This window comes from Bombina bombina, chromosome 5, assembly GCF_027579735.1.
Source record: "Bombina bombina isolate aBomBom1 chromosome 5, aBomBom1.pri, whole genome shotgun sequence".
NCBI classification, from domain to species: domain Eukaryota; kingdom Metazoa; phylum Chordata; class Amphibia; order Anura; family Bombinatoridae; genus Bombina; species Bombina bombina.
Window position 1 is genome coordinate 938,756,615 of NC_069503.1, and position 25,401 is coordinate 938,782,015.

General features: G+C 40.9%; 1 protein-coding gene across 2 annotated transcripts in view; it reads right to left on the reverse strand.

Moving 5' to 3' along the window:
* STAU2 (staufen double-stranded RNA binding protein 2) overlaps positions 1-25,401 on the reverse strand; it is a 1,329,984-nt gene that overhangs the window by 884,963 nt on the left and 419,620 nt on the right. For both annotated transcript variants that reach the window (XM_053715129.1, XM_053715130.1), the window contains exon 7: positions 24,647-24,751. In XM_053715129.1, the coding sequence (XP_053571104.1) occupies positions 24,647-24,751 (105 nt within the window). The remainder of the gene's footprint in view (positions 1-24,646; positions 24,752-25,401) is intronic.

The following is a 25,401-nucleotide window of genomic DNA, read 5'->3' on the forward strand; positions in this document are numbered from 1 at the left end:
GAAATTTAAATAAAACCCTTGGTTTAATTCTGAAGTTGGAACTGAAGAAAAAATTTCTATTGATTACAGATCTCTTACAGAAGCTAAAAAAGCTTGAGCCTTTAAAATGATCCCAAGGCACTAGCAAAAGAAATAATCGTCCTTAAGGAGGCTTTAACCAAAAGGTTATCTGATACCCCTAACAAATTATTTCCAGGACCTTAGGATCCTAAACTGCCAAACTCAAGCCACCCAAAAGAGACGTAATATGCCCAAAACAAGAGACAGGTCTGACATGGGGGACGCACTGTCATGCAGTTTTTCATACTAGATTTCTTGGTCTGTTTGTTTTTAGACCAAGAAGGGTTGGGCATCCAGTAAGATTTGGAGTAACCAGAACTCAAGGCTGAGGAAAAAGCTTAGAGATTCTTAGATTGCAAAAACAACTGATACAACCTACAGATCTAAGCTTACCATTAGGTTTTTTTCTATCTTGGGGAAAAAAAGCTTCTTTACTCCCATTGACTGTAAAAGCATCATGAAATCCTAACGCAAACAGAGAGAGATATACACCATGAAAGGGAAGAGAAAGCAATCTGTGTTTAGAAACTATATCAGCAGACCAAGATTTAAACCAGAAAGTTTATCAATCCAAAACAGCAAAAGCACCATTTTTAGCATTGGATGTGAATGATTTCCACCTCTGCATCACAAATAAAGCTATTTGCTCTTCTCACAAGATCAATGAGATCCTGAAGGTCATCAAAATGTGTTTTGCCCAGAAACAAGTTCTAAAAGGTTATCCCACCAAACAGAAGCAGCTATACACGGGCAACGCTGACAACAGGTCTAAACATAAAAACTGCAAGCTGAATAGATTTATGAAAACCCTCAAGTTTTCTATCAAAAAAATCCTTAAAAAAAGAACCCTAAAAAAAAAAAAAAAGTGATACACCTGGCAAGAGTAGAAAAAGCTGCATCCAACTTTCCAAATCTCCATATTCAAAGAAGGGAGAGGGGACATAGATTTAAAATTAAGCAACAGGAACAAAATGAATACCTGGCTTCTGATATTCCTTAGAAGTCAGTTTAGACACTCGTGCATGGGAAAAGAAGATGACTGCTTAGGAGCTGCCTTAAAAAATGTATCAATGTACCAACTGGTTCCTTAATAGCAGCAGGAAACCTCTAAAGCAAATAAAAAATCCTGTAACAAAAGCATGAATATGCTCAAGCATGAAATTAAAGGGCACATCCTATACCAAAGCCACAGGTTCAGAAGAGGAGCCTCCAGAGTCTTAAACAACCCAATCACCAATGTGTGAGTTAAAAGGACAAGTCTTAAGGAAGTAGCCGATGGGCTAAAGGGCAAAGAAGGATCACCTTTCAATCTTTGCACGAGTATGCATTTAACAGCTGTAGCCATAACAGCTAACACTTCTTTCATAACAGAGCCAATATACTCAAATTCTAGAGAAAGTTCAGAGAAACCCTTTTGGGAGTAACCCTGATCAGGCTGAAAGCCTTGAAGACTCTGAAAAGAAGGCCACACAGCAAAGTCCTGTTTAGGGTTAGAAATGGACTCCACTGATAAAGTACATAGCTAAGCAGGGGAAGGCACCAGCTGACTGATTAGAGGCCTCAGTTGAACTAGTATCAGAGATTGGCTGAAACAAAAAAGCAGTTAGAAGCACACAATTAACCCCAAAAGAAATAAACAGAAAAGGCATAAGAAATAAACAGAAAAGGCATAGCAAATAGCACACAAAGGGCTACAGAGGGAACAAGGAAAAGTAGGAGAAACAACAGGGTATAAAAGGTGCCAAAAGAAATATAAAAAGGGAGCCGCCCATCAAAACAATAAATCAATAAATTACAGGGCGGGGTTGTGGACTCTCCCTGCCGGGAAGGAAAGGAATTTATCTGGTAAGCATTAATTATGTTTTACTTATGTAAGGCAGAGAGAGCCCACAACTTCATTCCTTACTGTTGGGAAAACAATACCCAAGCTCCAGAGGACACTGAAGGAATAACTGGAGGGAACAGAAAAAAGATGCGGACCCTATTCTGAGGGCACCACAGCCTGCAAAACTTTTCTCTCGAAAGCTGCTTCAGCCGAAGCAAACACATCAAACTTGCTTATGCCTCCCTGCATAGATGACAAAGAGGAAGAATCTGTATGAATTCCTAAGTAGCCTGAAGATAGAACTTTAAGGCACGAACCACATCTAGATTGTGAAGCAAACGTTCCTTCGCTGAAGGAGGATTAGGACACAAGGAAGGAACAATAATTTCTTGATGAATGTTACGATTCGACCCCACCTTAGGGAGGAACCCTAGTTTAATGCATAAAACCCCCTTATCAGCATGAAAAACCAGATAAGGGTGATCACATTGCAAAGCAGAAATCTCAAACTCTGCACGCAGAGGCAATAGCCAACAAATAAAGAACCTTCCAAGATAACAATTTAATGTCAACAGTATGCATAAGCTCAAATAGAGCCTGCTGCTAAACACTAAGAACAAGATTGAGGCTCCAAGGCGGAGCCCCAGATCTAAACACAGGTCTGATCCTAGCCAGAGCCTTAACAAAGGACTGCACATCTGGAAGAACAGTCCATCTGTTGTGCAGTAACACCAACAGGGCTGATATCTGTCCCTTCAGGGAACTAGCAGATATAGGCCCTTCTCCAGTACATCCTGGAGGAAAGCTTCAATTCTGGCAACCTTAACCTTATGACAGGAAAAGCCACGCTCTTCACACCAGTACAAATAGGTTTTCCACACTTTATGGTAGATACGACGAGTAACTGGCTTAAGAGCTTGAACCAGAGTGTTAACAACACTCTCAGAAAACCCTCTCTTGGCTAAGACTAAGTGTTCAATCTCCACACAGTCAGCCTCAGAGAATCTATGACCCTGTATCAGCAGATCTCTGCAACAAGGTAATCTCCACTGAGGAGATAAGGACATCCCCACCAGATCCGCAAACAACGTCCTTCACAGCCACGACGGAGCAATCAGAATCACAGATGTTCGCTCCTGCTTGATGCGAGCCACCACACGAGGGATAAGCGGTAATGGAGGAAAAAGATATACGAGTCTGAACCTCCATGGTACTGATAGAGCATCTATCAGTTCCGCCTGAGGATCCCTTGACCTCAACCTGTACCTGGGTAGCTTGGTTATGAGGCAGGATGCCATGAGATCTACCTCTGGCGTCCCCCACTCGCTGCATATCTCTGCAAACACCTCTGGTAAAGAGACCATTCACCTGGTTAAAGGGATTGCCTGCTGAGGAAGTCCGCTACCCAGTTGTCCACATCCGGAATGTGGATCGCTGACAGCGCACATTTGTGAGTCTCCACCCACTCTAGTATCTGAGATACTTCTTTCATTGCCAAGGAACATCTTGTTCCCCCTTTGTGGTTAATATAGGCAACCAAGGTTATATTGTCTGATTGGAATATGAAAAACTGGGACAAACCCAGAAGGGCCAAGCATTCAAGGCATTGAAGAATGCCCAGAGTTCCAAAATATTGATCGGAAGGGAGGCTCCCCAGCCAGAAAGGCTTGCGTCCGTAGTCACAATCTCCCAGGACGGTCTCAAAAAACATGTGCCTTGGGACAGATGATCTGGACAGAGCCACCAGAAGAGCGAGCCATTTGACAGGCTGTCTGCCCAATCTGTTGATACAGATCTGAATGGTCACTGTTCCATTGTATCAGCATGCATAGTTCTAAGGGTCTGAGATTAAATGTGGCAAAAGGAATGATGTCCATGCAGGACACTATGAGCCCGATTACCTCCATACATCGAGTCACTGAAGGTCTCAAGGAGGCCTGGAGGGCAAGACATGCAGAAGTTAGCATGCAACATCTCTGATCCGTGAGGAATATACTCATGAATATGGAGCCTATTATAGTTCCCAAAAAAATTCACCCTTGTACTTGGAGTAAGAGAACTCTTTTCCAAGTTTTTCTTCCATCAATGTGATCGAAGAAGACTGAGAAGGGACTCCGAATGTTCTTCCGCTAGACGAAAAGATGGTGCCTGTACCAAGATATTGTCCAGGTGAGGTGCTACTGCAATATCTCATGTTCTGGCAACGTCTAGAAGAGCCCCCAGAACCTTTGTAAATATCCCTGGAGTAGTAGCTAGACCAATCGGAAGAGCGATGAACTGGAAGTACTTAACCAGAAAAGCAAACCTCAGGAACTGAAAATGTTCCCTGTGAATCGGGACGTAAAAGGTATGCATCCTTCAGGTCTACTGTGGTCATAAACTGTCCTTCCTGAACCAGAGGCAGGATTGACCGTATTGTTTCCATCTTAAAAGAGGGAACACTCAGAAACTTAAAAGCACTTTAGGTCAAGAATTGGATGGAAAGTTCCCTCCTTCTTTGGAACCACGAAAAGGTTTGAATAAAACCCCAAACCTCTTTCTGGTGTAGGTACCGGGACAATTACTCCTAGAGAGGAGAGATCCAGTATGCTACCTAAGAAGGCAGCCCTCTTTTCTGGTCTTGTCGAAAGACTGGAGAGTAGGAATCTACCCCTGGCAAGATGAGACTTGAATCCTATCCTGTATCCTTGAGCATACAACCTCGAACCAAGCATCTGAAAAAAGACAGTCTGCCCCCTACTCGATCTGTTCCCGGATCGGGGGCCACCCCTTAATGCAGATTTGTTCTCGGCGGGATTCTTAGTCTGTTTGGACTTATTCCAGGAGTGAGCGGGCTTCCAAGTACTCTTTGGCTGCTTGACTTGGAAGAGGACTGCTGTTGATACTTGTCAGCATGAAAGGAACGAAAATTAGACAGTTGCCGTCCCTTAGGCCTATTTTTCTTATCTTGGGGTAGAAGGGCACCTTGTCCTCCGGTAACCGTAGAGATAATGGAGTCTAGCCCTGGACTGAATAAAATCTTCCCCTTGAAGAGAAGAGAAAGGAGTCTGGATTTAGAAGTCATATCCGCAGACCAAGACTTCAACCAGAGAGCCCGGCGGACTAGAACTGCAAAGCCAGCAGCCTTTCCATTTATGCGAATAATCAGCATAATCGCGTCAGAGATGAAGGAGTTAGCAATTCTCAGTGCCTGAATTCTCTCCTGAATATCCTCGAGGGGAGTCTCCACCTCAATGAGCTCTAACAGAGTGTTGCACCGGTAGGTAGCTGCTCCGGCAACTGCAGCTACAGCTTCCGCCGGTTGAAATAAAAACCCAGTATGTTGAAACATCTTCCTCAGAAAAGTTTCCAATTTTTTTATTCATAGGCTCTCTAAACGAAGAACTATCCTCCAGACAGCATGGAAATAGCGCCAACCATCTTCAGGATGGGGCCCCACAAATCTACTCTTTCACATTCATTACTAATAATGTTCACCATCTAACTGGCACAGGAAAAGTCAGAGGGACCTTCCTATCTTCGTAAACCCTGTGTAATTTAGGGATCTTAGGCTCCTCAGGGAGTGTAGCCTCTGGAACCTCAAGAGTAGACAGTACCTCCTTTAATAAAAAAAACACAGATGCTCAATTTTAAATATAAAGGAGGGTTCCTCCACTGGAGGAGGTTTAGTAACTGAAGTCTCCCACTCAGAAAGTTCACCCTCTGAAACTAAAGAGGTTAACTCATCCTTGGATAGCTGGGATATGGTAGCTAAATCAGACAAATATTTAGATGACTCTAGGTCAGGGAAACTATTTTTAACCTTTCTCTTGCTATTATTAGAGCGAGGTAAGGCACTCAGGGCCACAGATTTGTTTATAATGGAAATAAGTGACTAGTGCCTAGATGAGTATACCGGCTACACTATAAATAGACCCCCTAATTAGGTCCTATATAAGATGCAAGACAGATGATATATAGGAGCGCCAATGGCTTAGGTATACAACAGGTTACAAATGTAATACACCACTGAGTATGTTTGGTCAGGGTGACTTTAATTCGCTATTCACAGACAATATAATCTAAAGACTAATTAGGTTAAAATTAGTATTTAATCAGCATATATTAAAACCATAAGCAAACACAGGACAGACCAATTATTACACTTAAAAGATGAGCATAAACAAGACAGACCAATTGATACAAATAGAATGAATTATTACTAGATAAAACATACACTCAATAAAATAAAAAATCAGAGGACATAGACTTAACTAGATCCATAAACCCCCAATACTGGGTGGGTTTTTGGAAATTTATAATGGGAATTGATATGCCATTTATAGCTCAAAACAACATTATTTATGTAAGAACTTACCTGATAAATTCATTTCTTTCATATTGGCAAGAGTCCATGAGCTTGTGACATATGGGATATACAATCCTACCAGGAGGGGCAAAGTTTCCCAAACCTTAAAAATGCCTATAAATACACCCCTCACCACACCCACAATTCAGTTTAACGAATAGCCAAGCAGTGGGGTGATAAAAAAAGGAGTAGAAGGCATCAACAAAGGAAATTTATAAATAATTGTGCTTTATACAAAAAATCATAACCACCATAAAAAGGGTGGGCCTCATGGACTCTTGCCAATATGAAAGAAATGAATTTATCAGGTAAGTTCTTACATAAATTATGTTTTCTTTCATGTAATTGGCAAGAGTCCATGAGCTAGTGACATATGGGATATCAATACCCAAGATGTGGAGTCTTCCACTCAAGTCACTAGAGAGGGAGGGAATAAAAATAAAAACAGCCAAATTCCGCTGAAAAAATTAAACCACAACCCAAAAAAAATAAAAAAAATAATAAGTTTATTTCATTCTTGAAAAAAAAACTTAAAACAAAAGCAGAAGAATCAAACTGAAACAGCTGCCTGAAGAACTTTTCTACCAAAAACTGCTTCCGAAGAAGCAAATACATAAAAACGGTAGAATTTAGTAAATGTATGTAAAGAGGACCAAGTCGCAGCTTTGCAAATCTGATCAACTGAAGCTTCATTATTAAAAGCCCACAAAGTGGAGACTGATCTAGTAGAATGAGCTGTAATTCTCTGAGGCGGGGCCTGACCCGACTCCAAATAAGCTTGATGAATCAAAAGTTTCAACCAAGAAGCCAAGGAAATAGCAGAAGCCTTCTGACCTTTCCTAGGACCAGAAAATAAAACAAATAGACTGGAAGTCTTCCTGAAATCTTTAGTAGCTTCCACATAATATTTCAAAGTTCTTACCACATCCAAAGAATGTAAGGATCTTTCCAAAGAATTCTTAGGATTAGGACACAAGGAAGGGACAACAATTTCTCTATTAATGTTGTTAGAATTCACAACCTTAGGTAAAAATTGAAAAGAAGTCCACAAAACTGCCTTATCCTGATGAAAAATCAGAAAAGGAGACTCACAAGAAAGAGCAGATAGCTCAGAAACTCTTCTAGCAGAAGAGATAGCCAAAAGGAACAACACTTTCCAAGAAAGTAGTTTAATGTCCAAAAAATGCATAGGCTCAAATGGAGGAGCCTGTAAAGCCTTCAGAACCAAATTAAGACTCCAAGGAGGAGAAATTGATTTAATGACAGGCTTAATACGAACTAAAGCCTGTTCAAACCAGTGAATATCAGGAAGTATAGCAATCTTTCTGTGAAATAAAAAAGAAAGAGTGGAGATTTGACCTTTCAAGGAACTTGCAGACAAACCCTTATCCAAACCATCCTGAAGGAACTGTAAAATTCTAGGAATTCTAAAAGAATGCCAGGAGAATTTATGAGAAGAACACCATGAAATGTAAGTCTTCCAAACTCTATAATAAATCTTTCTAGAGACAGATTTACGAGCTTGTAACATAGTTTTAATCACTGAGTCAGAGAAACCTCTATGACTTAGAACTAAGCGTTCAATTTCCATACCTTCAAATTTAATGATTTGAGATCCTGATGGAAAAACGGACCTTGAGATAGTAGGTCCGGCCGTAACGGAAGTGGCCAAGGCGGGCAACTGGACATCCGAACCAGATCCACATAGCAAAAACCTGTGTGGCCATGCTGGAGCCACCAGCAACACAAAAGACTGTTCCATGATGATTTTGGAGATCACTCTTGGAAGGAGAACTAGAGGCGGGAAGATGTAAGCAGGATGATAACACCAAGGAAGTGTCAGTGCATCCACTGCTTCAGCCTGAACATCCCTGGACCTGGACAGGTATCTGGGAAGTTTCTTGTTTAGATGAGAGGCCATGAGATCTATCTCTGGAAGACCCCACATCTGAACAATCTGAGAAAACACATCTGGATGGAGAGACCACTCCCCTGGATGTAAAGTCTGGCGGCTGAGATAATCCGCCTCCCAATTGTCTACACCTGGGATATGCACTGCAGAGATTAGACAGGAGCTGGATTCCGCCCAAGCAAGTATCCGAGATACTTCTTTCATAGCTTGGGGACTGTGAGTCCCACCCTGATGATTGACATAAGCCACAGTTGTGATATTGTCTGTCTGAAAACAAATGAACGGTTCTCTCTTTCGTAGAGGCCAAAACTGAAGAGCCCTGAGAATTGCACGTTCTAAAATATTTATTGGTAATCTCGCCTCTTGAGACTTCCAAACCCCTTGTGCTGTCAGAGATCCCCAAACAGCTAACCAACCTGAAAGACTCGCATCTGTTGAGATCACAGTCCAGGTTGGCCGAACAAAAGAAGCTCCTTGAACCAAACGATGGTGATCCATCCACCATGTCAGAGAGTGTCGTACAATGGGATTCAAGGATATTAATTGTGATATCTTTGTATAATCCCTGCACCACTGATTCAGCATGCAAAGCTGTAGAGGTCTCATGTGAAAACGAGCAAAGAGGATCGCGTCCGATGCTGCAGTCATGAAACCTAAAACTTCCATGCACATAGCCACTGAAGGGAATGACTGAGACTGAAGGTGCCGGCATGCTGCGACCAATTTTAAATGTCTCTTGTCTGTTAGAGACAGAGTCATGGACACTGAATCTATCTGGAAGCCTAAAAAGGTGACCATTGTCTGAGGAATCAAGAAACTTTTTGGTAAATTGATCCTCCAACCATGTTTCCGAAGAAACAACACTAGTTGATTCGTGTTAGATTCTGCAGTATGTAAAGACTGAGCTAGTTCCAAGATATCATCCAAATAAGGAAACACCGCAATACCCTGTTCTCTGATTACAGATAGTAGGGCACCTAGAACCTTTGAAAAGATTCTTGGAGATGTTGCTAGGCCAAATGGAAGAGTAACAAATTGGTAATGCTTGTCTAGAAAAGAGAATCTCAGAAACTGATAGCGTTCTGGATGAAGTGGAATATGAAGGTATGCATCCTGCAAGTCTATTGTGGACATATAATGTCTTTTCTGAACAAAAGGCAGAATAATCCTTATAGTCATCATCTTGAAAGTTGGTACTCTTACATAACGATTCAAAATTTTCAGATCCAGAACTGGTCGGAATAAATTTTCTTTCTTTGGTACAATGAATAGGTTTGAATAAAACCCCAAACCTTGTTCCTGAGAAGGAACTGGCATGATTACCCCTGAAGGCTCCAGGTCTGAAACACTTCAGAAAAGCCTGAGCTTTTACTGGATTTACAGGGATGCGTGAGAGAAAAAATCTTCTCACAGGAGGTCTTACTTTGAATCCTATTCGATACCCCTGAGAGACAATGCTCTGAATCCAATGATTTTGGACAGATTTTATCCAAAAATCCTTGAAAAACCTTAATCTGCCCCCTACCAGCTGAGCTGGAATGAGGGCCGCACCTTCATGCGGACTTAGGGGCTGACTTTGGTTTCCTAAATGGCTTGGATTTATTCCAATTTGAGGAAGGCTTCCAATTGGAAGCAGATTCCTTGGGGGGAGGATTGAGTTTTTGTTCCTTATTCTGACAAAAGGAACAAAAACGTTTAGAAGCCTTAGATTTACCCTTAGGCTTTTTATCCTGAGGCAGAAAAACTCCTTTTCTCCCTGTGATAGTTGAAATAATAGAATCCAACTGAGAACCAAATAAATTATTACCTTGGAAAGAAATTGATAGCAATCTAGATTTAGATGTCATATCAGCATTCCAAGACTTAAGCCACAAAGCTCTTCTAGCTAGACATGGATCTAACATCAATTTTGATAATATCAAAAATGGCATCACAAATAAAATGATTAGCATGTTGCAGTAAGCGAATAACGCTAGATATGTCAGAATCCAATTCATGTTGCGCTAAATTTTCCAACCAGAAAGTTGATGCAGCCGCAACATCAGCCAAAGAAATTGCAGGTCTGAGAAGATGACCTGAATATAAATAGGCCTTCCTTAGATAAGATTCAAGCTTCCTATCTAAAGGATCCTTAAAGGAAGTACTATCTTCCATAGGAATAGTGGTACGTTTAGCAAGAGTAGAAATAGCCCCATCAACTTTGGGGATTTTTTTCCCAAAACTCTATAGATTTTGCTGGTAAAGGATACAATTTTTTAAACCTTGAAGAAGGAATAAAAGAAGTACCTGGATTATTCCATTCCCTAGAAATCATATCAGAAATACCCTCAGGAATTGGAAAAAACCCTGGAGAAACCACAGGAGGTTTAAAAACAGCATTTAAACGTTTATTAGAGAGAACATCAATAGGACTGGTTACCTCAATATCCAAAGCCATTAACACTTCTTTTAATAAAGAACGCATATACTCTATTTTAAAAAAATAAGTAGATTTGTCAGTGTCAATGTCTGAGGAAGGATCTTCTGTATCAGATAGATCCTCATCAGAAGAGGATAAATTATTATGTTGTTGGTCATTTGAAATTTCATCAGCTAAATGAGAAGCTTTAAAAGACCTTTTACGTTTATTAGAAGGTGGAAATGCAGACAAAGCCTTCATAATAGAATCAGAAACAAATTCTTTAAAATTTACAGGTATATCATGCACATTAGAAGTTGAAGGAACTGCAACTGGCAATGTACTATTACTGATGGAAACACTATCTGCATGTAAAAGTTTATCATGATAGAACCGATGTCAGGCAGCAATGTTCCAGCAGAAACTTCTGAGGCAGGATCAGATTGGGACATCTTGCACAATGTAAGAAAAAAAACAACATATAAAGCAAAATTATCTATTTCCTTATATGGCAGTTTCAGGAATGGGAAAAAATACAATAGCATAGGCCTCTAATAGCAAAAAGCAAGAGGCAAACAAACAAGGGGTATTGAAATAATGAAAAAAATTTGGCGCCAAGTATGACACACAAAGTAACGTAACGTAAACTTTTTTGGCGCCTAAAATAACCAGAAATGGCACACTTGCGTCACTAATGACGCCGTCGTGTGAAAGGTCTCGGCGTCACGTATGACGCCGGCAATGCCAAAGTAGCGTCATAAACGTCTTTTTTCGCTCCCAAAAAAAATTTCGCATCAAGAACGATGCAATAAAGTTTAGCATTTGACGCACCCACGGGCCTAATACCCGCAATAGCAAGAAGTAGTCAATTGAAAAAAAACATAATTTATGTAAGAACTTACCTGATAAATTCATTTCTTTCATATTAGCAAGAGTCCATGAGCTAGTGACGTATGGGATATACATTCCTACCAGGAGGGGCAAAGTTTCCCAAACCTCAAAATGCCTATAAATACACCCCTCACCACACCCACAATTCAGTTTAACGAATAGCCAAGAAGTGGGGTGATAAAAAAGTGCGAAAGCATATAAAATAAGGAATTGGAATAATTGTGCTTTATACAAAAATCATAACCACCACAAAAAAAGGGCGGGCCTCATGGACTCTTGCTAATATGAAAGAAATGAATTTATCAGGTAAGTTCTTACATAAATTATGTTTTCTTTCATATAATTAGCAAGAGTCCATGAGCTAGTGACGTATGGGATAATGACTACCCAAGATGTGGATCTTTCCACACAAGAGTCACTAGAGAGGGAGGGATAAAATAAAGACAGCCAATTCCTGCTGAAAATAATCCACACCCAAAATAAAGTTTAACGAAAAACATAAGCAGAAGATTCAAACTGAAACCGCTGCCTGAAGTACTTTTCTACCAAAAACTGCTTCAGAAGAAGAAAATACATCAAAATGGTAGAATTTAGTAAAAGTATGCAAAGAGGACCAAGTTGCTGCTTTGCAAATCTGGTCAACCGAAGCTTCATTCCTAAACGCCCAGGAAGTAGAAACTGACCTAGTAGAATGAGCTGTAATTCTTTGAGGCGGAGTTTTACCCGACTCAACATAGGCAAGATGAATTAAAGATTTCAACCAAGATGCCAAAGAAATGGCAGAAGCTTTCTGGCCTTTTCTAGAACCGGAAAAGATAACAAATAAACTAGAAGTCTTACGGAAAGATTTTGTAGCTTCAACATAATATTTCAAAGCTCTAACAACATCCAAAGAATGCAACGATTTCTCCTTAGAATTCTTAGGATTAGGACATAATGAAGGAACCACAATTTCTCTACTAATGTTGTTGGAATTCACAACTTTAGGTAAAAATTCAAAAGAAGTTCGCAACACCGCCTTATCCTGATGAAAAATCAGAAAAGGAGACTCACAAGAAAGAGCAGATAATTCAGAAACTCTTCTGGCAGAAGAGATGGCCAAAAGGAACAAAACTTTCCAAGAAAGTAATTTAATGTCCAATGAATGCATAGGTTCAAACGGAGGAGCTTGAAGAGCTCCCAGAACCAAATTCAAACTCCAAGGAGGAGAAATTGACTTAATAACAGGTTTTATACGAACCAAAGCTTGTACAAAACAATGAATATCAGGAAGAATAGCAATCTTTCTGTGAAAAAGAACAGAAAGAGCAGAGATTTGTCCTTTCAAAGAACTTGCGGACAAACCCTTATCTAAACCATCCTGAAGAAACTGTAAAATTCTCGGTATTCTAAAAGAATGCCAAGAAAAATGATGAGAAAGACACCAAGAAATATAAGTCTTTCAGACTCTATAATATATCTCTCGAGATACAGATTTACGAGCCTGTAACATAGTATTAATGACAGAGTCAGAGAAACCTCTTTGACCAAGAATCAAGCGTTCAATCTCCATACCTTTAAATTTAAGGATTTCAGATCCTGATGGAAAAAAGGACCTTGTGACAGAAGGTCTGGTCTTAACGGAAGAGTCCACGGTTGGCAAGAGGCCATCCGGACAAGATCCGCATACCAAAACCTGTGAGGCCATGCCGGAGCTACCAGCAGAACAAACGAGCATTCCTTCAGAATCTTGGAGATTACTCTTGGAAGAAGAATTAGAGGCGGAAAGATATAGGCAGGATGATACTTCCAAGGAAGTGATAATGCATCCACTGCCTCCGCCTGAGGATCCCGGGATCTGGACAGATACCTGGGAAGTTTCTTGTTTAGATGGGACGCCATCAGATCTATTTCTGGAAGTTCCCACATTTGAACAATCTGAAGAAATACCTCTGGGTGAAGAGACCATTCGCCCGGATGCAACGTTTGGCGACTGAGATAATCCGCTTCCCAATTGTCTATACCTGGGATATGAACCGCAGAGATTAGACAGGAGCTGGATTCCGCCCAAACCAAAATTCGAGATACTTCTTTCATAGCCAGAGGACTGTGAGTCCCTCCTTGATGATTGATGTATGCCACAGTTGTGACATTGTCTGTCTGAAAACAAATGAACGATTCTCTCTTCAGAAGAGGCCAAAACTGAAGAGCTCTGAAAATTGCACTGAGTTCCAAAATATTGATCGGTAATCTCACCTCCTGAGATTCCCAAACTCCTTGTGCCGTCAGAGATCCCCACACAGCTCCCCAACCTGTGAGACTTGCATCTGTTGAAATTACAGTCCAGGTCGGAAGCACAAAAGAAGCCCCCTGAATTAAACGATGGTGATCTGTCCACCATGTTAGAGAGTGTCGAACAATCGGTTTTAAAGATATTAATTGAGATATCTTCGTGTAATCCTTGCACCATTGCTTCAGCATACAGAGCTGAAGAGGTCGCATGTGAAAACGAGCAAAGGGGATCGCGTCCGATGCAGCAGTCATAAGACCTAGAATTTCCATGCATAAGGCTACCGAAGGGAATGATTGTGACTGAAGGTTTCGACAAGCTGCAATCAATTTTAGACGTCTCTTGTCTGTTAAAGACAGAGTCATGGACACTGAATCCATCTGGAAACCCAGAAAGGTTACCCTTGTCTGAGGAATCAAAGAACTTTTTGGTAAATTGATCCTCCAACCATGATCTTGAAGAAACAACACAAGTCGATTCGTATGAGATTCTGCTAAATGTAAAGACTGAGCAAGTACCAAGATATCGTCCAAATAAGGAAATACCACAATACCCTGTTCTCTGATTACAGACAGAAGGGCACCGAGAACCTTTGTAAAAATTCTTGGTGCTGTAGCTAGGCCAAACGGCAGAGCCACAAACTGGTAATGCTTGTCCAGAAAAGAGAATCTCAGGAACTGATAATGATCTGGATGAATCGGAATATGCAGATATGCATCCTGTAAATCTATTGTGGACATATAATTCCCTTGCTGAACAAAAGGCAAGATAGTCCTTACAGTTACCATCTTGAACGTTGGTATTCTTACATAACTATTCAATATTTTTAGATCCAGAACTGGTCTGAAGGAATTCTCCTTCTTTGGTACAATGAAGAGATTTGAATAAAACCCCATCCCCTGTTCCGGAACTGGAACTGGCATAATTACTCCAGTCAACTCTAGATCTGAAACACATTTCAGAAATGCTTGAGCTTTTACTGGATTTACTGGGACACGGGAAAGAAAAAATCTCTTTGCAGGAGGTCTCATCTTGAAACCAATTCTGTACCCTTCTGAAACAATGCTCTGAATCCAAAGATTGTGAACAGAATTGATCCAAATTTCCTTGAAAAAACGTAACCTGCCCCCTACCAGCTGAGCTGGAATGAGGGCCGCACCTTCATGTGGACTTAGAAGCAGGCTTTGCCTTTCTAGCTGGCTTGGATTTATTCCAGACTGGAGATGGTTTCCAAACTGAAACTGCTCCTGAGGATGAAGGATCAGGCTTTTGTTCTTTGTTGAAACGAAAGGAACGAAAACGATTATTAGCCCTGCTTTTACCTTTAGATTTTTTATCCTGTGGTAAAAAAGTTCCTTTCCCACCAGTAACAGTTGAAATAATGGAATCCAACTGAGAACCAAATAATTTGTTACCCTGGAAAGAAATGGAAAGTAAAGTTGATTTAGAAGCCATATCAGCATTCCAAGTTTTAAGCCATAAAGCTCTTCTAGCTAAAATAGCTAGAGACATAAACCTGACATCAACTCTGATAATATCAAAAATGGCATCACAGATAAAATTATTAGCATGCTGTAGAAGAATAATAATATCATGAGAATCATGATGTGTTACTTGTTGCGCTAAAGTTTCCAACCAGAAAGTTGAAGCTGCAGCAACATCAGCCAAAGATATAGCAGGTCTAAGAAGATTACCTGAACACAGATAAGCTTTTCTTAGAAAGGATTCAATTTTCCTATCTAAAGGATCCTTAAACGAAGTACCATCTGACGTAGGAATAGTAGTACGTTTAGCAAGGGTAGAAATAGCCCCATCAACTTTAGGGATTTTGTCCCAAAATTCTAATCTGTCAGACGGCACAGGATATAATCGCTTAAAACGTTTAGAAGGAGTAAATGAATTACCCAATTTATCCCATTCTTTGGAAATTACTGCAGAAATAGCATTAGGAACAGGAAAAACTTCTGGAATAACCACAGGAGCTTTAAATACCTTATCCAAACGTTTAGAATTAGTATCAAGAGGACCAGAATCCTCTATTTCTAAAGCAATTAGTACTTCTTTAAGTAAAGAACGAATAAATTCCATTTTAAATAAATATGAAGATTTATCAGCATCAACCTCTGAGACAGAATCCTCTGAACCAGAAGAGTCATCAGAATCAGAATGATGATGTTCATTTAAAAATTCATCTGTAGGGAGAGAAGTTTTAAAAGATTTTTTACGTTTACTAGAAGGAGAAATAACAGACATAGCCTTCTTTATGGATTCAGAAACAAAATCTCTTATATTATCAGGAACATTCTGCACCTTAGATGTTGAAGGAACTGCAACAGGCAATGGTACTTTACTAAAGGAAATATTATCTGCTTTAACAAGTTTGTCATGACAATCAATACAAACAACAGCTGGAGGAATAGCTACCAAAAGTTTACAGCAGATACACTTAGCTTTGGTAGATCCAGCACTAGACAGCGATTTTCCTGTAGTATCTTCTGACTCAGATGCAACGTGAGACATCTTGCAATATGTAAGAGAAAAAACAACATATATATAAAGCAAAATTGATCAAATTCCTTAAATGACAGTTTCAGGAATGGGAAAAAATGCCAAAGAACAAGCTTCTAGCAACCAGAAGCAATGAAAAATGAGACTAAAATAATGTGGAGACAAAAGCGACGCCCATATTTTTGGCGCCAATAAGACGCCCACATTATTTGGCGCCTAAATGCTTTTTGGCGCCAAAATGACGCCACATCCGGAACGCCAACATTTTTGGCGCAAAATAACGTCAAAAAATGACGCAACTTCCGGCGACACGTATGACGCCGGAAACGGAAACGAATTTTTTTGCGCCAAAAAAGTCCGCGCCAAGAATGACGCAATAAAATGAAGCATTTTCAGCCCCCGCGAGCCTAACAGCCCACAGGGAAGAGTCAAATTTTTGAAGGTAAGAAAAAATGATTAAATCAAATGCATTATCCCAAATATGAAACTGACTGTCTGAAAATAAGGAAAGTTGAACATTCTGAGTCAAGGCAAATAAATGTTTGAATACATATATTTAGAACTTTATAAACAAAGTGCCCAACCATAGCTTAGAGTGTCACAGAAAATAAGATTTACTTACCCCAGGACACTCATCTACATGTTTGTAGAAAGCCAAACCAGTACTGAAACGAGAATCAGCAGAGGTAATGGTATATATAAGAGTATATCGTCGATCTGAAAAGGGAGGTAAGAGATGAATCTCTACGACCGATAACAGAGAACCTATGAAATAGACCCCGTAGAAGGAGATCACTGCATTCAAATAGGCAATACTCTCCTCACATCCCTCTGACATTCACTGCACGCTGAGAGGAAAACCGGGCTCCAACTTGCTGCGGAGCGCATATCAACGTAGAATCTAGCACAAACTTACTTCACCACCTCCATCGGAGGCAAAGTTTGTAAAACTGAATTGTGGGTGTGGTGAGGGGTGTATTTATAGGCATTTTGAGGTTTGGGAAACTTTGCCCCTCCTGGTAGGAATGTATATCCCATACGTCACTAGCTCATGGACTCTTGCTAATTACATGAAAGAAAGACTAAACCCCAGGTAAGAAATAAATTTCTTAAAATGTTTAAATTCTCCAAATATGAAACCGACAGTCTGCTGAAGGAAATACATGAACCTGACTCATGGCAAATATAAGTACAATACATATATTTAGAACTTTATATAAATGCATCAAGTGCCAAACCATAGCTGAGGTGTCTTAAGAAATAAAAAACATACTTACCAAAAGACACCCATCCACATATAGCAGATAGCCAAACCAGTACTAAAACAGTTATTAGTAGAGGTAATGGTAAATTGAGAGTATATCGTCGATCTGAAAAGGGAGGTAGGAGATGAATCTCTACGACCGATAACAGAGAACCTATGAAATCGACCCCCGTTAGGGAAATTATCGTATTCAAATAAGTGATACTCCCTTCACGTCCCTCTGACATTTGCTGTACTCTGAGAGGAATCGGGCTTCAACAATGCTGAGAAGCGCATATCAACGTAGAAATCTTAGCACAAACTTACTTCACCACCTCCATATGAGGCAAAGTTTGCAAAACTGAATTGTGGGTGTGGTGAGGGGTGTATTTATAGGCATTTTGAGGTTTGGGAAACTTTGCCCCTCATGGTAGGATTGTATATCCCATATGTCACTAGCTCATGGACTCTTGCCAATTACATGAAAGAAATGGGAATTGATATGCCATTTATAGCCCAGAAAAATGTGACCCCAAAAAGAAGGGGGTTTGAATCAATACCGGTATGATGAAAAAATGTGTAAAAAAACTGTGAAAATACAAAAATGTCAGTGAAAATACAAAAATGTCAAAAATATCAAAGGTATCAAAAATATATCAAAGAATAACAGTGTGATGATGAGAACAAACTGGAAATGTGTGAACAAATAAATCAATAGTGGTTACAAATAAATGAGTTTGGGCAAATAAATATGTGATCAACCGGGAGCGGAGTCAGCGCCCGATGAAGGCAGCTGCACTGTCAGGGAGCTCCTGCTCCTTTGACATGAAAAAGCTTAATTTTTCCATTTTAATGAGACTACCCTAACAGATCTCAACAGCTGCTTCCAGCCTGATCACAACGATACCCAGAAACCAGTTGTGTGAAACTTTATCGAAGCAGGAGAGGCCGAACATGCAGATCTGGGTATCTGCTAGGAGACATCGGGCGCCATCTTGGCTACAAGCTTGTTCTTGGTGAGACAGAATTTGCGAGGCCACAAGAAACAGAGCTAGATAGGCATCAATAGTGGATCTCACTCAGAGGCTAACCGCAGCACAGGATGAGTTATTGTGTTTGGAGGTTTTAACCTCAAAATAAGTGACACATGAAAGCCTGCATAATGGACAACGCAGCAACATAGAAACTGCCGGAGATGCAGTAAGTTTCAGATCGCAGCTGTAGAGAAATCCGGAGCCAGCACCACCAGGGTAAGCATGCACCTCCGCTTGACACTGAGCGCAACTGACCCCCGTATAGGAGCTGATGTAAAATCGAGTGCTGCGCTGCTTAGCCCATCCTGGCCGGATAAGGTCAACACGTGTATACAGGGATTAAATAGGCTGCATCACCACTTAATCCCTGCTATCAAAATTTTCAAAATGCAAGCCACGGACACTGGGCAGATGAGAGAGGAGTGTAAAGACAGCGGAGGAGGCATGCACATAACTGGGAAGTAGCTGTATTGAGGAGGACTGAAATGGCTGCGGTTGATTTGGAGGAGGAACTGCTCACGCATAAATTGCGATCTCTGCCTGATCCCTGTACACAGACTAAGAACTGACATGGCGGACTAAAATTGATGACTATGTCGTGTAACGAGGTGGCCGCTGACCCAGGCGGTGGGGAATCTTTATGCCTGAATTGCTCTCTTGCCCTTAAAGATAGGAGACAGGATACATTGGGACACAGGGGGCATTGCTGGGGGCATAATCCCCTCTGAAAGCAAAAGTGGATTAGCCAGTTAACTGGATTAGTATACCCAAGAATGCCTACTCAGAAGTATTGGAATATGCACGCCACAGACACTTTCAGAACTGCCCTTGTTCTTTTAGAAGCAATCTGGGGGACATATTTTATATGTGTTATGCTTCCCTATCTTGTCTCTTGTTATATATTGTTTCACAGTATTGTTGCAAAGGGTTCAATATCCTCCATCTCCCTGGGGTCGTAGTTTTAACTTGGCTGGGCTTCAACTTAGCAGAAGTTATTCTTTTACTAATTAGCTTGCAAAATATTAAACTATATATACTGCCCATAAATCCCAGCAGCCCCTATTTCCTACCATAGTAGTTGTGCTGGACATACTTTGTTTGTTAATTTAGCCCACACCCTACTAGTTTTTTGTCTGCTTGTCTTTTGCTACTCTGAGCTAGTTCCTATATATGAGTAATATTATATCTCTGAGTCTATAGAAACATTTATTATTTTTGTCTAATGTGTGTCTTGTTTCTACATGATAGCATCGACAGATCCTGATGTGTACAAAACTTTAAATAGCAAAATGGCTGCTCTGTCTAGTGTCCTTATAATACATGATAATTTGTCCTCAGATGTCACCCTAAAGATGTATAGAGACTTTCTTTTACCTATTTTACTTAATAGGATTTCCCTGTGTTGCCTCATACTCAGTATCTGCACCCTTTATCACTACTCCTATGTTCTCTAGGTGCAGTGTGTGCTAGGTGCAGTGTGTGCTAGGTGCAGTGCGTGCTAGGTGCGGTGCGTGCTAGATACAGTGTGTGCTAAGTCCAGTGTGTGCTAAGTACAGTGTGTGTTAGGTACAGTGTATGCTAGGTACAGTGTGTGCTAGGCACAATGCGTGCTAGGTTCAATGTGTGCTAGGTACTGCATGTGCCAGGCAAGGGGGGTGCCGGGTACGGCGTGTGCTAGGTACGGCGTGAGCTAGGTACTGTGTGTGCTAGGTACCGTGTGTGCTAGGTATTGTGTGTGCTAGGTACAATGTGTGCTTGGTACAGTGTGTGCTAGGTACAATGTGTGCTGGGTACAATGTGTGCTAGGTACAATGTTTGCTAGGTTCAATGTGTGCTAGGTACTGCATGTGCCGGGCAAGGGGGTGCCTGATATGGCGTGTGTTAGGTACAATGTGTGCTAGGTACCGTGTGTGCTAGGTGCCGTCGGTGCTAGGTGCCGTGTGTACCAGGTGCCATGTGTGCTAGGTACAGTGTGTGCTGGGTGCAATGTGTGCTAGGTACAATATGGGCTAGGTATAATGTGTGCTAGGTACAATGTGTGCTAGGTACATTGTGTGCTAGGTACAGTGTGTGCTAGGTTCAGTGTGTGCTAGGTACTGCATGTGCCAGGCAAGGGGAGTGCTGGGTACGGCGTGTGCTAGGTACGGCGTGAGCTAGGTACAGTGTGTGCTAAGTGCCGTGTGTGCTAGGTGCCGTGTGTGCTAGGTGCTGCATGTGCTAGGTACTGTGTGTGCTAGGTACAGTGTGTGCTAGGTACAATGTGTGCTAGGTACAATGTGTGCTAGGTACAATGTGTGCTAGGTACAATGTGTGCTAGGTACAGTGTGTGCTAGGTACAGTGTGTGCTAGGTACAGTGTGTGCTAGGTACAGTGTGTGCTAGGTTCAATGGGTGCTAGGTACTGCATGTGCCAGGCAAGGGGGGTGCCTGGTACGGCGTGTGCTAGGTACGGCGTGAGCTAGGTACCGTGTGTGCTAGGTACAATGTGTGCTAGGCCCAATGTGTGCTAGGCCCAATGTGTGCTAGGTACGGCATGGGCTAGGTACAATGTGTGCTAGGTACAATGTGTGCTAGGTACAATGTGTGCTAGGCGCAATGTGTGCTAGGTACAATGTGTGCTAGGTACAATGTGTGCTAGGTACAATGTGTGCTAGGTACATTGTGTGTTAGGCACAATGTGTGTTAGGCACTATGTTTGCTAGGTACAATGTGTGTTAGGTACAATGTGTGCTAGGTCCAATGTGTGCTAGGTACAGTGTGTGCTAGGTACAGTGTGTGCTAGGTTCAATGGGTGCTAGGTACTGCATGTGCCAGGCAAGGGGGGTGTCTGGTACGGCGTGTGCTAGGTACGGCGTGAGCTAGGTACTGTGTGTGCTAGGTACAATGTGTGCTAGGCCCAATGTGTGCTAGGCCCAATGTGTGCTAGGTACAATGTGTGCTAGGTACAGCATGGGCTAGGTACAATGTGTGCTAGGTACAATGTGTGCTAGGTGCAATGTGTGCTAGGTGCAATGTGTGCTAGGTACAATGTGTGCTAGGTACAATGTGTGCTAGGTACAATGTGTGTTAGGCACAATATGTGTTAGGCACTATGTTTGCTAGGTACAATGTGTGTTAGGGACAATGTGTGCTAGGTCCAATGTGTGCTAGGTCCAATGTTTGCTAGGTCCAATGTGTGCTGGGTCCAATGTGTACTAGGTCCAATGTGTGCTAGGTACAATGTGTGCTAGATACGGCATGGGCTAGGTACAGTTTGAACGAAGTACCGTGGGTGCTAGGTACAGTGTGTGCTAGGTGCAGAGCGCATTAGATGCAATGAGTGCTGGCTACGGTGAATGCTTGGTTCACTGTGTGCTGGGTACTGCGTGTGCTAGGCTAGGTGGGTGCCGGGTGCTGTGTGTGCTGAGCATTGTGTGAGCTAGGTACAGTAGGTTCCAGGTACTATGCGTGTTGGGTACAATGGGTGCTAGGTATGAGGTGTGCCAGGTACGGGGTATGCTGGGTACAATTCAGGTTAAGTACAGTGTGTGCTAGGTATATTATGTGTTGGGAACTCTGTGTGCTGGGTATGGTTTATGCTAAATACAATGAGTGAAGTACAGTGAATGTGCGCTGGGTACGGCATGTGCTAGGTGTAATGAGGGCCAGGTGTAGTGGGTGTTAAGCTCAATAAGTGCTGAGTAGAGTATATACTAGACACAGGGTGCATGTTACTTGTCTCTGGAATTAAATCTAATCTATAATTATCACCCCCCCCCCCTTATCTCTAGAGCCCACACTAGGGTTCCACCTTGGTGAATTATTTTCACCACACATCCCTGCAATTTATTTGTGATATATCAATGTTTGAACAGTTATTGCAACCGGACCTGCGTGTCCGATCCTTTTGTTTGTGTATGTTTGAACAGGGGACCTGTGTGTCCCCAAGTGTTACCTTTCCCAGCAATTTATCTACGATATTTCAATGTTTGAACAGCTATTGCAACCGGACCTGCGTGTCCGATCCTTTTGTTTGTGTATGCTAGATCAGGGGTCCTGCGAGTCCCCAAATGTTACCTCTTATTCTAAAACCAAATAAAAATTCATTTAAAAAAAAAAAAAAAAAAAAAAAAAAAAAATATGTGATCAACCCACTAATGGGTGAAATGAAACGTACCAAATAGTAATCAAAAAAAGAGGAAAAAAATCAAAGAGATATCTAAATAGTTAATAAACTGTGATCCTAAGTGATTAATTAATCAATCAATATAACAAATTTCATACATCATAACTCAATTCTAATAATATATAAATAATAATAATAAATAATACACAGTCCAAGGGGATCCAGTATCCAAAATTGAATAAGGATAAAATCCCAATACTTTCAAATGATTCTGGATATAACTTAGTCCAAAAGTCCAAATAGTTATAAAACAAAAATAAAAAGTCAGTGAGTATCCAATTCCTATGTTCAAATTCGGTACCAAAAAAGTGACCTAGAAATAAAAAGGAACAAACAGTAAACAAATTTGTATTTGGGGTAGAGTTTATTGGTTAGATAACTCACCCAAATACTGTGGTCCTGAGGGTATATTGAGCCTCACAAATCCGATTGCGAATTCCGTCTACACGTTTCAGCCCTTTAGCAGGGCCTTTTTCAAGACAGTCATTAAACAAGAATTGCAGAGCTGAGATGGTGGACACACACAATATTCACTTTACACAATAAACATTTGTTTTCATCAATAAGCATTTCAGATGTTATACCATCAGATTGATCCTTATATCTCAAATATTCCATTTCACCCCAGTTATGAAACCTGCTGCTATCCAGAAAATCCCACTAGGGACTATAAAGTTAAATTATCCCCTGTAGAATAAAAAGGGTTATCACTGGACCGGGCACAATACAATACCACCGGAGAAATAATAATCTCACCGCCCACTATATATGTTCCCCAAGTGCTCCAGTTAGGAGAATTTCACCACCTCCTGAGGCTCAGCTCGAAGCCGATGGCCTTGCGATTCGGTGATCAGCCGCACTGTAGTTTCCTAGATAGAGTGTAGGAGAAAGAGGCAGAGCGTGCGCCAAAATGTTTCAGGGCGGGAAAGAATGTTAACTCCAACCCGCCGCAAGACAGAAATGCAGAAACGCTATCCATAGGGGCAAAAGTGCTCAAGGCCCTGGTAATCACAGACTGGAACATACCCAAATGGTAAAAGGGCTAATCCAAACAAACCCTAAGACAGCATTCACTGTAGTGAAACATACTTTGTCCCTCTCCTAAGTACAGGTAATAGCCCTCTTAGCTGGAGGTTTTCTCATTGCATATGTATATTCATATATAGCCCACACATCCCACTAGAAACTGTCCTGCTTAGTGAGGCATAGGAAAAATAAAACTACTTACCCTATGTGTGTATGTACAGAGATCCTAACACACAGGTCCTTCCACTGAAACTGACAGGCATAGGACACATATAAGAGTACATCACATGTTACCAGAAGGAGGCTAAGCAATTTCCCTGAGTCCTCAGGTTTGCAAGTCCTGGATTCAAAATATGAGATAAATCAGGATAGCCATGACTACTGTACCCACTCTTCTAGGAACTATCCATTGAGTGTTAGTATTTAAATGACTTTTGCAGAACACCTCTATCTCTGCTTACCTCCGAGATGAGGGAAAGAACTACTGGGCGGAAAGGGGAAGTAGGAGGGATAGTTAAGTGCCTTGGTTGGGGTGTCTTTGCCTCCTCCTGGTGGCCAGGTGATGTAGCCCCATATGTAAGAATGGATTTCGTGGAATCTCACTACCATTAAAAAGAAATATAGTTGTATTTGCAGGGACTAACTAGTCTCCACATCCTACAAAAGGATGAGCAAGAAAAGTAAACAAAAAAATAAATATAATTTTTAAATCAGTGGATGCTACCAATTACATTCTTATAATGGACAATATTTAATGGGATGTTAAAATGTTCTTCTTCAGTGGTTAATTGTTTATATATATGTACTGGGGAAAAAATAAAAAAAAAATGAAAGGTATTGGTGTTTGTGAGATTTGCGTCTTGCAGACAGTCTAGACAGATAGCCCTTAATATTTTCTAAAATAAGAGATGCATATACAGTGATACAGGCAAAACATCACACATCATTACCTATCACTAACATCTTACCTCAAAATTGAGTGGGAGGTTGCGCTTTAATGAAATTTCAAATACAAGACTGATTTCAGATTTATTCGCATCCTTGTCTTCTTCATTTTGACTTGCTTCCCCATTCTAGTTGGGAAAAAAAAAAAAAATTGGTACCCTCGTAGTTTAGGGAAAAATAAAAGAATTTTCTATTGTTTGGATATAAAAATCCAAAATGCTCCAATAAATATAGGTTAAAACAAAACTATTTGAGCATAAACGAAAGGAAAATTCTTTAACATATGCATTTACAGAATAAATATAAAGCTAGATAATAAAAATGTTAAAGCTTGTGCAGACATAGTGCAGCTATGCAGAGAGACAAGTGGTGCCACATTGCAAGTTTTCATTTTTTTTAAATTTTTCAGCATCTTAAAGCATCACTTTTCTTAAAGGCTTACAAAATGTGAATCATGAGATAATCAAGACTGCAGTATAAAATGAAAAGGTCAACTCCCATACTGCTCTGTTTGTCATTGGCTTTAGCCCCCATTCATTCAATCACTAGGGGTGTTTTTTAGTAGACAAAAGGTTACACTAGATACACATTCCACATTCAAGGGACACCCTAAGGAAAATGAGTCCTCACAACACATCTATTATAAAATCATATCTTTTTAAGGTTTAGTTTTGTAGGCATGAGCTTTGTGATTGAATGCTCAGCAGCAGCACAGTGTACCAATAAGGACAGCAGCAAAAATGTTAAGATGGGCAGAACACAAGCTTGAGAACACTGA